General features: G+C 46.1%; 3 protein-coding genes across 3 annotated transcripts in view; all 3 read right to left on the bottom strand.

Moving 5' to 3' along the window:
• The window catches only part of LOC310760833 (uncharacterized protein), a 199,768-nt gene that overhangs the window by 36,435 nt on the left and 148,579 nt on the right, over positions 1 to 14,754 (bottom strand). The gene's annotated exons all lie outside the window — the stretch shown is intronic.
• LOC310760872 (olfactory receptor 51E2-like) lies at positions 4,196 to 5,158 on the bottom strand (the record flags this gene model as incomplete). The annotated part of the gene is made up of 1 exon (XM_083610084.1): positions 4,196 to 5,158. The coding sequence occupies one exon, from the start codon at positions 5,156 to 5,158 to the stop codon at positions 4,196 to 4,198; it is 963 nt and encodes a 320-aa protein (XP_083466210.1).
• Positions 8,364 to 13,289, bottom strand: LOC310760867 (olfactory receptor 51E2-like; the record flags this gene model as incomplete). The annotated part of the gene is made up of 2 exons (XM_083610080.1): positions 13,216 to 13,289; positions 8,364 to 9,363 (listed from the first exon to the last, which is right to left on the bottom strand). The coding sequence occupies exon 2, from the start codon at positions 9,327 to 9,329 to the stop codon at positions 8,364 to 8,366; it is 966 nt and encodes a 321-aa protein (XP_083466206.1). The 5' UTR covers positions 9,330 to 9,363; positions 13,216 to 13,289.

Genomic DNA, 14,754 nt, shown 5'->3' with positions numbered 1-14,754 from the left:
CAAACCCCTGCTATGCAGGGATCTCAGCTAAAGCACCCAAGACAGATGGCCACCCAACCTCTGCTTCAAAACCTCCAAGGAAGGAGAGTCCACCACCTTCAGAGGGAGTCCATTCCACTGTTGAACAGCTCTTCCCATCAAAAAACTCTTCCTAATGTTTAGTCAGAATTGTTAAGCATAATTGTGTAATGTACATTGAAATGGAAAATATATCTATAATGTGCCTGCATTGTAATGTGAGGCATGGCAGGAAATTTCCACTGGAGCTAAAGAAGAGCCTAACAGGTTTATCATTAATGGGGCTGCATCATGGGACTGTATGTCTTCTAGTTTTGTCACATGAAATGGATTGTGTTACAGGTTTATGCATATGCTAATCTGCAGGCATCCACCTTTGGTGGGTTGCTTTCTTTGTTCCAAGCTGCTGAAGAGAATGGACTGTGAGTCTCTGCCTCCAGCAAACAGCCTGGGGCTAATGGAGGCTGCAGTGGAGAAGAGAGTGAACTTTGATTTTTAGCTCAGGATGCAATATACAGTGGTACCTCGGGTTAAGAACTTAATTCGTTCTGGAGGTCCGTTCTTAACCTGAAACTGTTCTTAACCTGAGGTACCACTTTAGCTAATGGGGCCTCCCGCTGCCGCTGCGCCACCGCCACACGATTTCTGTTCTCATCCTGAAGCAAAGTTCTTAACCCGAGGTACTATTTCTGGGTTAGCGGAGACTGTAACCTGAAGCGTCTGTAACCCGAGATACCACTATATTTGTAATCTAAGATAGGCCTTAGGCTGGGATCAGTATAAATAATTATGCATCTAGTGGAATGTAACTTTATTTGCTTTAAGTTGTTTGGAGTTAAGTTCTGAGTAAGTAAAACTTTTGGGCCATATTTTTGGACTGAATAATTTTCATTTCAATACAAGAGTCAGTTTTTGTTCACCCAACAGCTTCCATATGCACCATATTTCCCCCACTGGTACCAAAGAGATCTTTCTGGCCCTCTTCTCCCACCTGCCTTCTCCTCGGCACCCACCAAAAGATGCTCTAGGCTTTAAAAAAGAAAAAGAAAAGAAAACAAAAAACAACAGCCCAACAAGCTATGGAGGAAAGAATCAGAGACATTTCCATAATGTGTGACTTGACTCATGAGAAGGTGCAGCTCCTGCCAACTTGTTTAGAGGTGACAACATTAAGAACATGAGTAGGTCAGGCCAATGGTCCCTCTAATCCAGCACCCTTGCCGGCCAACCAGATGTCCCAATGGGAAGCTTGTTAGAAGGACAGGAGCAACACAACACTGGGGTGACTGGGGGCAGCCCCCGAGACCATATAACACCTGTCCTGAAAGACCTACATTGGCTCCCAGTATGTTTCCGAGCACAATTCAAAGTGTTGGTGCTGACCTTGAAAGCCCTAAACGGCCTCGGTCCTGTATACCTGAAGGAGCGTCTCCACCCCCATCATTCTGCCCGGACACTGAGGTCCAGCTCTGAAGGCCTTCTGGCGGTTCCCTCACTGTGAGCGGCCAAGTTACAGGGAACCAGGCAGAGGGCCTTCTCAGTGGTGGCGCCCGCCCTGTGGAATGCCCTCCCACCAGATGTCAAAGAGATAAACAACTACCTGATATTTAGAAGACCTCTGAAGGCAGTCCTGTTCAGGGAAGTTTTTAATGTGTGAGATTTTAATGTATTTTTAATCTTTGTTGGAAGCTGCCCAGCCAGATGGGTGGGGTACAAATAAATTATTATTATTATTATTATTATTATTATTATTATTATTATTATTATTATTATATTCAGAGGTTTGCTGAGTCCAGTGGTGGAGATGGAAGGTAGCCATTGCAGCTAAGAGCCATTGATAGCCTCTTCCTTAATGAAGTTGTTTCATCCATGTTTAAAGCTGCCCCTGTTGGTGGCCATCACTGCAGCTTTCCCTGACGGGCTTCCCTCGAAGCATATGTGGGGGTTCAAGTCTCCTAAAGAGGCAACGCAGACAGACGCAATAAGCTCAAGGGTAGCTTTTATCCACCTTGTGACAGGTTTCTAGAAAGAGAGGAACAAATCTGCACACAGTATTTCCAGGGGCCCATTTAGTCTGCCAAAAGTAAATGACACTTGGGTTTGTTTTAAATTATGGAAAAAACCCATTGTGTGTTTTTCAAAATATTATCAACAGTATGAGGGAAATGGCAGAGAGATGAGGATGTGGAGAATGAGAATGAGAATTTATTCCAACAAAAGATGAAAAATATACATTAAAACATCAGTCATTAAAAACTTCCCTGAACAGGGCTGCCTTCAGATGTCTTCTAAGGGAGATAGTCTTCTGAGGGACCCTTTTCTGCCACCGAGAGGGAGAGTCCTTCTCCACCCTGCCTTTCCTGGAGCATGAAACTTTCTCTTTTTTCTTTTGGATATTTTTTATTAGTTATCAATTACAACAATCCAATAAAAGCCTCATTATAACAATACCAAATTATAATACAATTGCTAATACCAATCATTCAGATGCCAAATTATACCATTTAGGTGCTAGAATTGATCTTTTGATGATTTACTTTATTTCTGCATTCCAAAATGTTACTGATTTCCAGTCAACATAACAATCCCTTATACAGCAACTGCAATTTTAACGACTTCCATTCGTATTGACACATTAAGCGATTTATAGAGCTACAGGTGAAGCATTCAGACTATATCCTTGTTCTTCCTGAGCAGGAAACCTTCTCTAGCCTGTCTCACAAGCAAAGATGAGTAAGGGCGAGTTCAGGGGAGATACAAATAAATTTCCTGTTTTGTGGAGTGAATTCTGTATCATTTATCACCAACACAGTGGCTGATAACCCTTTTCTCAGACATCCCTGTATAACACTGAGGTTGGTTCCTAAGAAACTCCCTTTGGTGGGGACTGCTGTTATTGTATTTATTTGTTATATTATTTATCTGCCTTTCCCCCAGAACTGGGACTCATGGCAGCTTACAAAAATTAAAGCAAGCTCGGCTCAAGCACAAATGCTCTAAAAACAAATACAGTATAATAGTTAAATAGTAATTCATAACGGAATTTAAACAGTGGAAAAAAACCTAATCGATTGAAATGCAGATAGCGAAAAAGCTAAAAACCTAATCCATTTGCTTCTACAATGAGCACCTACTTGGGACCACCCACACTTTGTTGTCCCATTTTTTGTGGGGCATTTGCACAATATTGTGATCACAGCATTCCCTCCTCAGTGCTTTCTTTCCCTGTTTAACTTTCTCCCCAACCACTCTGAGCTCAGAAAATCTAACAGAATGGAACAGCCACACAATTTCCCCAGGTGGAGATGACCCAAAACTCAGAGGGGCAGAATGCTTGTCAACACACACACAGAAGAAAATATGGTCATTTTTGTCAGGAAGTGCCATTTTTTCTTATGATTCTTTGCCTCTTCAGGAGCTGGCCTAGAAACAATAGCAAAAAACACCTTAAACATTATGCAGCATCCCTCCACCCGAAAGGGAGAAAATTCCAACCCAACGTATGTTGTGTTTTGGGATGTCTTGACACCGGAGTGATGTAACACAGCGGTGGGGGTGCAGCCTGAGTGCAGCCTGGATGTGGTATTAATTTTGTTTAATTTATTTATTAAATCTATATCGCAACCTTCCTCCCAAAGGAGCTCAGGGTGGCATACAACAAGAGAACAATAACATACGGTAATATTTAAAAGAATTCCAATACAGATGCAGATTTAAAATGCTTGATGGAAGAGGAAGGTCTTAACAGAGATGGTGCCTGCCTCATATATAGGGCAGGGATATCCAAAGGCGTCACCACACTAAAGGTCCGATTCCTTCAATGTGTGGGGTGGACCTCTTGATAAGATGGGTTCTGCAGGAGGCTCTCACCCGCAAAGCACAGTAATTGGTTGGGTGTATGAGCGCTGAGATGTTCTATCAGGTGTGAGCTTCAGTCTCCAGGAAATGGTGCGGCAACCACACAGGAAAGATGGCTTCCAGGGTCTTGCAGATCCTGAGAGCCGCCTGGAAGGACACATGGCTATTGACTTATGGGAGGCTTAGAGATACAGCAGATCAGTGCACAGTTTGTCTAATGAGAACCATGATCTTAAAGGTTGACCAAGAACATCTGTCTAGATACACTGCTAAGTGGAATATTCTAGGATAATCTGTTCTAAAAATATATATATCTGGGTCAATGAGGGCCTCCCTCCCTGCCTATCCTCATTATCCTCAATGCCCTTTCTCGTATCTCCTTGGTCCTGGCTCCATAGACAATGGGGTTGAGCACTGGAGGCACCAAGAGGTAGACGTTGCCCATTGTGACATGAACCAGCACAGGAAGGTCTCTCCCAAACCTGTGCACCACAGACAGCCCAATCAGGGGCACGTAGAAGGACAGGACAACACACACATGGGCCACACAGGTCCCAGAAGCCCGGAGGCGCTCCTCCTTTGATCTCAGCTGCAGGACGGTCTTAATGATCATCAAATAGGAGACAAAGATGAGCAAAGAATCAAGGCCCATCACCAGGAGAATAGCAGTCAAGCCATATACAATGTTGGGCATTCTGTCCCCACAAGCCAGGTGCATCACATCTTGGTGAACACAATAGGAATGTGTGAGGACAGTGGAGCCGCAGAAGTACAGGCGAATGATCAGCAGTGGAGGAGGGAGGAAGAAGACGACTCCTCTCACCAGGGCCACCAAGCCCACTTTAGCCGTCACTGCGTTGGTGAGGATGGAGGAATGCTGCAGGGGATGGCAGATGGCCACATAGCGATCCACAGCCATGGCCAAGAGGATGGTGGACTCAATGCCTGATAGAGTGTGGATGAAGAACATCTGGAGAAGGCAACTCCCATAGCTGATCTCATTGGCATCAAACCAAAAGAAGGCGAGGAGTTTGGGCATGGTGCAGGTGGAGAGCACTAGGTCCACGGCAGCCAGCATGCAGAGGAAGAAGTACATGGGCGTGTGGAGGGCTGGCTCTGCCTTCACGACAAGCACCACGGTACAGTTGCCCACCACGGCCACAAGGTACATGGCGCAGAGAGGGAAGGCCAGCCAGAATTGGGCACCTTCTAGGCCAGGTAGACCCATCAAGATGAACGAGAAGGAGTCACTATGAGTTCTGTTGGTGGCTGACAATGACATGATTGGCTTGAAGCCCTGTGAGTGCTACTCACCTGAAAGAGAAGGAGAGGGTCGATTCATAATGCCAAATTGGGTTTGATTCCATGAAACCAATATGCCCTCCCGTCTCTAATTGTAAGCCATGAGGCAGCATCTGTCTCTCTCGTTCTCTGTCACTCCCCCCTCCCCCCATTGTAGCCTTCTTTACTGATCACACAATGCATCTTAACCAGCAGGACTCATTGTTCAGGCCTGATGTGTTGGGCATTAGGGCAAGACAGTTTGAGAAACGATTTGTGACTTTTTTTATAATTTTTATTAAATTTTCAGTTTTACAATTTCAAATACTCATTTTACATCCTTAAGATAGGAATGACTTCCCTTCTTCTCTTTCCATGGTTCATTTTACATATCTTAAACCCCTGCATATTTTACAAAAACTATACCAATCAGTTTTCCATTATTGCATCCATCAAAACCTATTTACACTGTTGAATTGATCTTAATGCTGCCAACGTTTTCAGCTGTATACAATTATTCACCGTATATTCAGTAAACGTCTTCCAATGTTCTCTAAACGTATGTTCTTCTTGTTCTCTTATTCTATATGCTAAGTCTGCAAGTTGTTCAGATTAGAAACGATTTGTGTCTTCAGGTAGATACACCCCACAACTCTAGGAGCAGCTGGTGAGGAGCAACATGGCCACAGACCATGGACAGTGGTCACTGCCGCATATCAGGGTTGGGTGAGCTTGGGACACTGTGCGTCCACCAGGGGTTGTCTTGGATTGTACCTGGCGGTCCACTCCCCGCCCCACCTGGTGCATAAGGGGCCTTGTGAGGATGAAAAAGACCCTTTTCTCCTTGGGGTCTTGAGGACCCACCAAATGGAATCCAAGTAAAGCACCATTCTAAGACTCTTGAGGGCTCATTCAGGGTCTTATTGGGAACAAGAAACGCAGCAGAGCATTTTTGTTGGTTTTGTTAAAAAGAGGCAAGCTTGGCCATTGGCAACAGGAGCCTGCAACAGCCATTCCCAGAAGCACCGAACCAGCTCTTCTGCTTGATGAACTTTCCCTCAGTGCCTGAAATCTAATGGAACGAGTTTGATAATGGCTTGTCAGAAGAAGTCTATTGTGGTCAGCAACAGTGCTATTCAACATTTCCCACAGGTCTTCAAATTAGAAGAGCCTGGCTGCTGGATCAGGGCAATGATCCATCTGGTATAGCATCCTCTTCTCCCAGTGGCCAACCAGATGCCTGTGAGAAACCAGCAAGCAAGATTCGAGCACAGGAACCCTCCTGTGCTTCCCAGCAACTGATATAATATAAATATATTTAATACAAATAAAATGCCCATCTTCGGACTAAGCAGGAGAGGGTTCCAGGCGGGGTTGGATGGATCAGTTGGTTAGAGTCTGGTGCTGATAACACCAAGGTTGCAGGTTTCATCCCCACGGTCAGGGAAAAAACAATGCTGTCCTGGGTTGTAAAGACTGCGGAGATAATAATTGGGTGCACTCTTCCCACCTTGGATCAAATCTACGCTTCCAGGTGCCATAAGAAAGCTGCAGAGATAGCGCAGGATAGTGCGCACCCCGGAAATTATCTCTTTCAGCTTCTGCCTTCTGGAAGAAGGTACAGGGTTCTAAAGACCAGGACTGGCCACCTGCGAAACAGTTTCCACCCAAATGCGATTTTGGTTTTAAACACAGTGTAAGGTAGTCTCTATGGGAGTATATTGTATTTAATTATGGGGTATCAGAGTTTTTAGGGGGTTAACCAGGCTGGGATAGCAGGCTTCTTGGTTTTTGAATGTCTGATGTAGATTTTTTCAGTTTCGTTGTTCTGTATGGGACAATGACAAAAAAGACTATAGTATCATATTGTATCGTATTGAACAGCTGCCTATTCCTGCACTGCAAGAGGTTGGACGGGATGATCCTCAGGGTCTCTTCCAACTCTTTGACTCTATGATCCTATACTTCTATGATTCTAGTACCAAGAAGAAACCCCCCCAACATACCTTTGAGAGAACACTCTGTAGCAGCAGTCGCTGTGTGAACCCTGCCTGCACAACCTCACACAGCCAACACAGCTGTCCAAAGGAGATGCATTTATAGACAGCCCAGTCCCTGGGGGCCAATTTGTTACCTCTGAGAAACCAGCTACGGATTCCAAACTGAAGGATCTGCCCTAATCTAATACATACAGACATTTCTTTTATGCTGAGGCTGTTTTGCACATGGAATCAAGGGACTGTAGAGTCCAACCCTTTACGATGTAGTGTCATTGAAAGCCTCCTCCACAAATTTGTCTAATTCTTGTTTGAAGCTCCCCCTGTTGGTGACCATCACTACAGCTTTCCCTGATAGGCTTCCTCTGAAGTGTATGTGGGGATTCAAGTCTCCTAAAGAGGCAACGCAGATAGATGTAATCTAAAAGGTAGTTTTTATTCACCACACAACAAGTTTCCAGAAAGGTAGGAAGAAATGTGCATACAATATTTCCAGAGGCCCAATTCAGTTTGCCAAAAGTTAATTATACTTCGGTTTGTTTAAAATTATGGAATAAACCCATCATGCATTTTTCAATTTATTATCAACAGTATGAGGCAAGTGGGAGAGAGAGAGAGAGAGAGGGAGGGAGGGAGGGTCTCTCAAGGGACCCTTTTCTGTCACCTACAGGAAGAGTCCTCCTCCACCTTGCCTTTCCAGGAGCATGAAGCTCTCTATAGCCACCTCACAAGCAACAATGAGTATAAGTGGGTTTAGGAGATTTCCTATTCTGCACAATAAATTCCAAAGCATATATCACCTACATAGTGGTTGACAACCCTTTTGTTACACATCCCTGAATAACACCGAGGTAGGTCACTAAGAAACACCTTTTTGGGGGCCTCTTTCTGCAGGAGGCCCTTGTCCACGGAGCTCAGTGATCAGTTGGGTAGAGGACAGATCCTTCAGGTATGAGCTTCAGTCTCCAGGAAATGGTGTGGCAACTACAGAAGAAGCATGGCTACTAGGGTCTTGCAGCTACTGAGAGCTGCCTGGAAGGACACATGGCCATTGACTTACAGTGGCTTGGAGATGCAGCAGTGCACAGCTTTGTTCTGCCTGATTTGTCTAACAAGGACTGTGATCTTAAAGGTTGACCAAGCACAGCTGTACAGAAGAGCTGTTGGTGAAATAACTCTAGGATAATCTGTTCTAAAGAAAATTCTGGGTCAATGAGAACCTCCCTCACTCCCTATCCTCATTATCCTCAATGCCCGTTTCCGAATCTCCTTGGTCCTGGCTCCATAGACAATGGGGTTGAGCACTGGAGGCACCAAGAGGTAGACATTGCCCATTGTGATTTGAACCAGGACAGGAAGGTCTCTCCCAAACCTGTGCACCACAGACAGCCCAATCAGGGGCACGTAGAAGGACAAGACAACACACACATGGGCCACACAGGTCCCAGAAGCCCGGAGGCGCTCCTCCTTTGACTTCAGCTGCAAGACAGTCTTAATGATCATCACGTAGGAGACAAAGATGAGCAGAGAATCGAGACCCATCACCAGGAGAATGGCAGCCAAGCCATACACAACATTGGGTGTGGTGCTGTTGCCCGAAGCCAGGTGCATGACATCTTGGTGGAGGCAGTAGGAATGGGTGAGGTTGGTGGAGCCGCAGAAGTGCAGGCGGCTGATCAGAAAGGGCAGAGGAAGGAAGAAGACGACTCCTCTCACCACGGCCACCAAGCCCACTTTCACCGTCACTGCGTTGGTGAGGATGGAGGAATGCTGCAGAGGGTGGCAGATGGCCACATAGCGATCCACTGCCATGGCCAGAAGGATGGTGGACTCCACTCCGGACAGAGAGTGGATGAAGAACATCTGGAGGAGGCAGGTCCTGTAGCCAATTTCCTTGGCATCAAACCAGAAGAGGGACAGGAGTTTGGGCATGGTACAGGTGGAGAGGGCCAGGTCCACGGCAGCCAGCATGCAGAGGAAGAAGTACATGGGCGTGTGGAGGGCTGGCTCCATCTTCACGACAAGCACCACGGTGCAGTTGCCCACCACGGCCACAAGGTACATGGCGCAGAGGGGGAAGGCCAGCCAGAAGTGGGCACCTTCTAGGCCAGGCAGGCCCATCAAGATGAACGAGAAGGTGTCGCTATGAGTTCTGTTGGTGGCTGACAATGACATGTCTGGTGCGATGCCCTTGTGTTGTTCTACACAGCTGAAAGGGAAGGAGAGAGAAGGAGTCAAGTGGGTTTGAGCCCATGAAACCAGAATGGCAGCTCCCCATTCCTATGTGGCCAAGCAGAGGGAGTCAGTTCCAAGGGGTAATAGGATGAACATTAGCTAGGAGGGGTTGAAAGAACAATGAGGGCAATGCCCAGGCCTGCCAGTTGACTTATTTCTAGTCCAGTTTTAAGCCAGTCAGTAAAACCCCAAAGCAGAGCAGAATTAAAAATGAACAGCTCATGTTCTTCAAACCAAGGATCAGGAAACCAAATTTTACGAGGAACCCTTAGGGGTTATGTTTTGCCTGGGGAAGAGAATACAGAGAGGTCACACGATAGCCATCTTCAAATAGCTGAAGGGATGTCACATGGAAGATGGAGTAAGCATCTCTTCTGCTGCTCCAGAGGGTAGGACCTGAACGAATGGTTTCAAGTTACAAGAAAGGAGATTCCGACTACATCTCAAGAGTAAGAGCCTTTTGACAGTGGAACAGACTCCCGTGAGAGGTGGTGGACTCTCCTTGCTTGTAGGTTTTGAAGCAGAAGTTGGGTGGCCATCTGTTGGGGAGTCTTTAGTTGTAGATTCCTGCATTGCAGGGGGTTGGACTAGATGACCCTTGGGGTCCCACTCAACTCTACAATTCCATGACTAGGAACATAGGAAGCTGCCTTATACTGAGTCAGAACATTTGTCTATTTAGCTTAGTATTTCCCACACTGACTGGCAGTGGCTCTCTCAGATTTCAGGCAGGAGTCTCTCCCACGTCTACTAGGAGATGCCAGGGATTGAACCCAGGAACTTCTGCTTCCAGGCAAATGCTCTACCACTGAGCTATGGACCTTCCCATTTTTAACAACAAAAACAACAAGAACATCAGAGGACAGGATAAAATCAATAACTGCCATAAAAGCAGTAGTTATTAATGACCACAAGTCAAATTAAAATGCAACCTCCATGCTTGGTTGTGGTGAACTTCTCTGACTAGCAAATACTGGCGACTAAGAGCAGAACATTGAAGGGATGCGGGTGGCTCTGTGGTTTAGACTTGCTAATCAGAAGGTCGCGGTTCTAATCCCCGCAATGGGGTGAGCTCCCGTTGCTCAGTCCCAGCTCCTGCCAACCTAGCAGTTCGAAAGCACGTCAAAGTGCAAGTAGATGAATAGGTACCGCTCCAGCGGGAAGGTAAACGGCGTTTCCGTGCAATGCTCCGGTTCACCAGAAGCAGCTTAGTCCTGCTGGCCACATGACCCGGAAGCTGTACGCCGGGTCCCTCGGGCAATAAAGCGAGATGAGCACTGCAACCCCAGAGTCGGCCACTACTGGACCTAATGGTCAGGGGTCCCTTTACCTTTACCTTTAAGAGCAGAACATTAGATTCACTACGCATTCAGTGCTGCTGCATTATGTGCAAAAGGCGCCGTGTGTGTGGTCAGCCTGCCTGCCAGCCTCTCTTCTCCAATGACCCAGTTGCTGTGGCCACACCCTTTCTCAGTCCTTTTTTTCTGGGGGGGGGATGCATACCCCTAAACATTTTGTGAATCTTTGTACCTTTGTCCATTTTGCTGTATTTATTTTTCCCCAATTTGGACTATAAAATGGTGATTTTCTCGAGTCAAAACGAGAGTATCCCTAAACATTTTTTTAAAAGGAAAAAAAAGCACTGCTCTTTCCTACCTTTGACTGCAAAGACATCAGAACAGCAGCCTAACATGTCCTACTCAGAGGTTACCGAAACAACCAGGTCAACCTTTGCCAACCTGATGTCTCCAGATGTTTTGGACAATAGCTTCCATCTCATTCAGCAGCCAGCATGGGCAATGGTCTGGGACGAAAACATCTGGAAGGCGCCAGAATCACAAAGGCTCATCTAAGCACCAGGGTTGTCTGTCTTGAGTTCGAAATATGGAGCTGGAAACCAGAGCCATGCAGGAAGTTGGACTCAATGAGCCTTGGGGTATCTTAACAATGCTACAATGCTTCTGCGGCTCAAAGTTTGCACATTTTCATGGCGCTTTCTCCCTGAGTTACGGAAAGGGTGAGAGGGGGAAATATTAGGTAGCCCTGTCTCCCCAGCACTTCTTCCATTCATACAGAGCAGAATATTGTCACAGGTCTTGGGTACCAGAGTCTGTCAGTGAATGGTAGAAATTAATACATGGCAGTATTTAGATAATATCTGGGATATGAAGGGAAAATACAATCTGCAGAACTGTGACATATGCAGATTTCCTAGGTTAGCTTTGGACTTAAGATTTCTGGGGGGGGGCAATGAGGGACACTCATAGGGCATAATGTTCTGCACCCCCCACCCCCACTGAAAACCTCCAGCATAAATATATTCCAAATAAACCATACCGCATTGGCCAGTAAATCAGCCACACATTTATTCCAAATTCCGACCATGAAAAGTTAAAGTGCGTCTTAAATTCACGACCTTACAAAAATTGGCTTTTATGATATCACTGCTGAAACAGACGTACGGTAAAACAGAACCAAAAAAAAAATGTTTTATTGCCAATTTGCGAGCTTGAATGCCTGTGGAATTGTAGCAACTGAATAGCGATTTGCAACTTTAGCAATTCTATGTTAACTTTTGCGGGCTTGCAAGACCAAAGGCTTGAATTGACTAGGAGTTACAATTCTACTAACCACAGCAGTTTTCAGCCTGTAACCCAATTTTAAGGGAGCGGCTTATATTCGGGTATTGTCTTTTTTCATCTCCCCTCCCCTTTGAATTTTAAAGGTGCGGCTTATTTGCAGGTGCGGCTTATATTCGGGCCAACACAGTGTTTCTTAGAGAAACTCTAGCCTTCACAGTGCCTTGATTTTCCCAGTGGAAACACAATCCTGGGTGAACTTCTGGATCGCCCTGGAATCTTGCTATCGCTCTGCAGAGATTAGGGTATGGAATGCAACCTTCGTGACAATATTTTGAGTGGAACACTAGGATACATGGAGGTTGCTGTGGTTTTTATAGAGGGCAGGCAGTGTACACCAGTGGCGTAGCGTGGGGGGTGCAGGGGGGGCCGGCCGCACCGGGTGCAACATCTGGGGTTAGGGCAAATCCACGGGTTAGGGGGCGCAAATCCACGGGTTAGGGGGCACAAATCCACGGGCTAGGGGGCGCAAATTACTTGCCTTGCCCCGGGTGCTGACAACCCACGCTACGCCACTGGTGTACACACCATAACTTTAGCACATTTGGAGCATGTTCTGTCCCTTAAATAATTCTCTTGTTCGCCTTGCACAGTTACAGTTCCCAGAAACCCTTCGATCGTAAGAGCAGCCTGTGTGATCAAGCCAATGGCCTGTCTAGTCCAGAATCCTGTTCTCACAGTGGCAAAAAGATGCTTGTTATGGGAAGACCACAAGCAGGATCCGAGCGCAAGAGCATCCTCCCCTCCTGTGGTTTCCACCAATGCAGGCGCAAACTGCAGTGCCCAGAATTCTTTGAGGGAGGAAATAAGAAGAGCCTTCACATGTCCTTCAAAATATGCTTCAAAAATGTGTTTTAAGGGTACAGTGGTTGCACAGCCCATGAGACTGTGCAGACAAGCAAATTGACTCTTGGAAAATCTCTGCTTAAAAGAAGGCTGCAAACCAACCCCAGGAAGTTATTCTCCCAGCCTCTCCTTGATATCATCTTGGTAAAAAGCCCCATACAAGTGTCTGGCCTCATACAAACATCACATCTCCCTGTTTCTGCTCCGGTGCCTTTTATCGCGAGCAGACGCCTCGAGACAGGATGAAAGGATTCTCAACTTTTGGGGGGGGGGATACACAAAGCCCAGGTTCGCAACGCACCTAAGATTCAAGAGGCAAGCATCCCCTACCTTTCCTGTACCTTTGTCACTCTGGGAGGGAGCTCATCCTCTAGCACCAGAGGCCAGGTGGACCCTTTCTTGCAACGAAAGCCACTAGCAGAACTGAACAGGCGGGAGGAGGCTGGAATTATAGCACACTCTCAAGCCCGGCCCCTTGGGGACAGTTTGTCATTGTCACGGGGGTGGGGGCTGCAAGAAGCTCAACTGTTGAACTGAAGCTGCCTTATATAGCTAGCTCACCGAGGTCAGTGTGGCATGTTCTGACATACAGCAGCAGTAGCTCTTCAGACAGAGCCATTTTCCCAGCCTGAGGATCCCTTTCCGATGAAAGATGAGGATGAAGACTGAACCAGGGACCTTATTCAGCTGGGGAGGGAGGGATATAAATAAAATTTTATTTTTATTATTATTATTATTCATGCGCAGGATGTGCTCTGTGACACTACTTGAAAGGAGACTCCTTAGGGTAGTGAAAAAGTGGGATATTAAATCCAAACTCCTCCTCCTCCTCCTCCTCCTCCTTCTTCTTCTTCTTTGTGAAGACTTGACGTTTTTATCCCCCAAAAAGTTTTTGACTGAGTTTCCACTGAATTGAGGCTGTGTTTTAATGTTTCAATGTTGTATTTTAATCTTGTTTTTTCAGGAGTATTTCAATCAATTGTTTTTATATTTGGTGTTAGCCGCCCTGAGCCCAGTCTTGGCTGGGGAGGGCGGGGTATAAATAAAATATTATTATTATTATTATTATTATTATTATTATTATTATTATTATTATTATACTGCAGCCCCTTCCAAGGGCACACAGGCAGACAAGGGCTTCAGTCTGCCTCTGCCCCAGTTCTCTGTTGCTGATAATCACGGCACGTTGCATCATGTTGCTGACAAACAGATAACTCAGGTGCTGAGGAGGAAGGATCCGTGGCCCAGGGAGGTCTCTGGTCAAACTGAGTTGGAAGAAGAGCAGGGGAAACGGGGTCATGAGCAGAGTGTTTCCGAATTCCATCAGTTTCCGATGATGAACATAAAAAGCGTTCAGTGAATTACATTTGCTGTGGTCCCTGAATGACCCTCTGGGTTTCTTCCAGCTCAACCAGTTGCATTCTGTGAAACTTCCTCCTCTGTGTAAACGCACACAGGTTTGCAGCCGAAGACAGCTGGCTGAGGCTGCAGTCCGAAAATGCATGCTTTCTTGTAACCTGAACCAACGGGTTCAAATGACAAGAAAGGAAATTCCGACTAAATATTAGGAAGAGCTTTCTGAGGATGAGAGCTGTATGGCAGTGGAACAGACTCCCTCAGAAGGTGGACTGGAGGTTTATAAGCAAAGGTTGTCTGGCCAACTGCCAGGGCTTCTCTCTGATTTCTGCATTGCAGAGTTTTGGAGTAGATTACCCTTGGGCTCCTTTCCATAATTCTATGAATAGGAAAGGGTCATGGTTTACTGAAATCAGTAGGACTTCGTTCCAAGAGAACATTATTTGGATATGTGCATAGGGATGTGACAGGATTCAGTTCAGTTTGCCTTCAGAGCTGAATTTTATCAAACTCGCGATTCCAGA

This window comes from Podarcis filfolensis (assembly GCF_964270895.1).
Source record: "Podarcis filfolensis genome assembly, chromosome: 4".
NCBI lineage: Eukaryota > Metazoa > Chordata > Lepidosauria > Squamata > Lacertidae > Podarcis > Podarcis filfolensis.
This window is presented reverse-complemented; position numbering and strand designations above follow the sequence as displayed.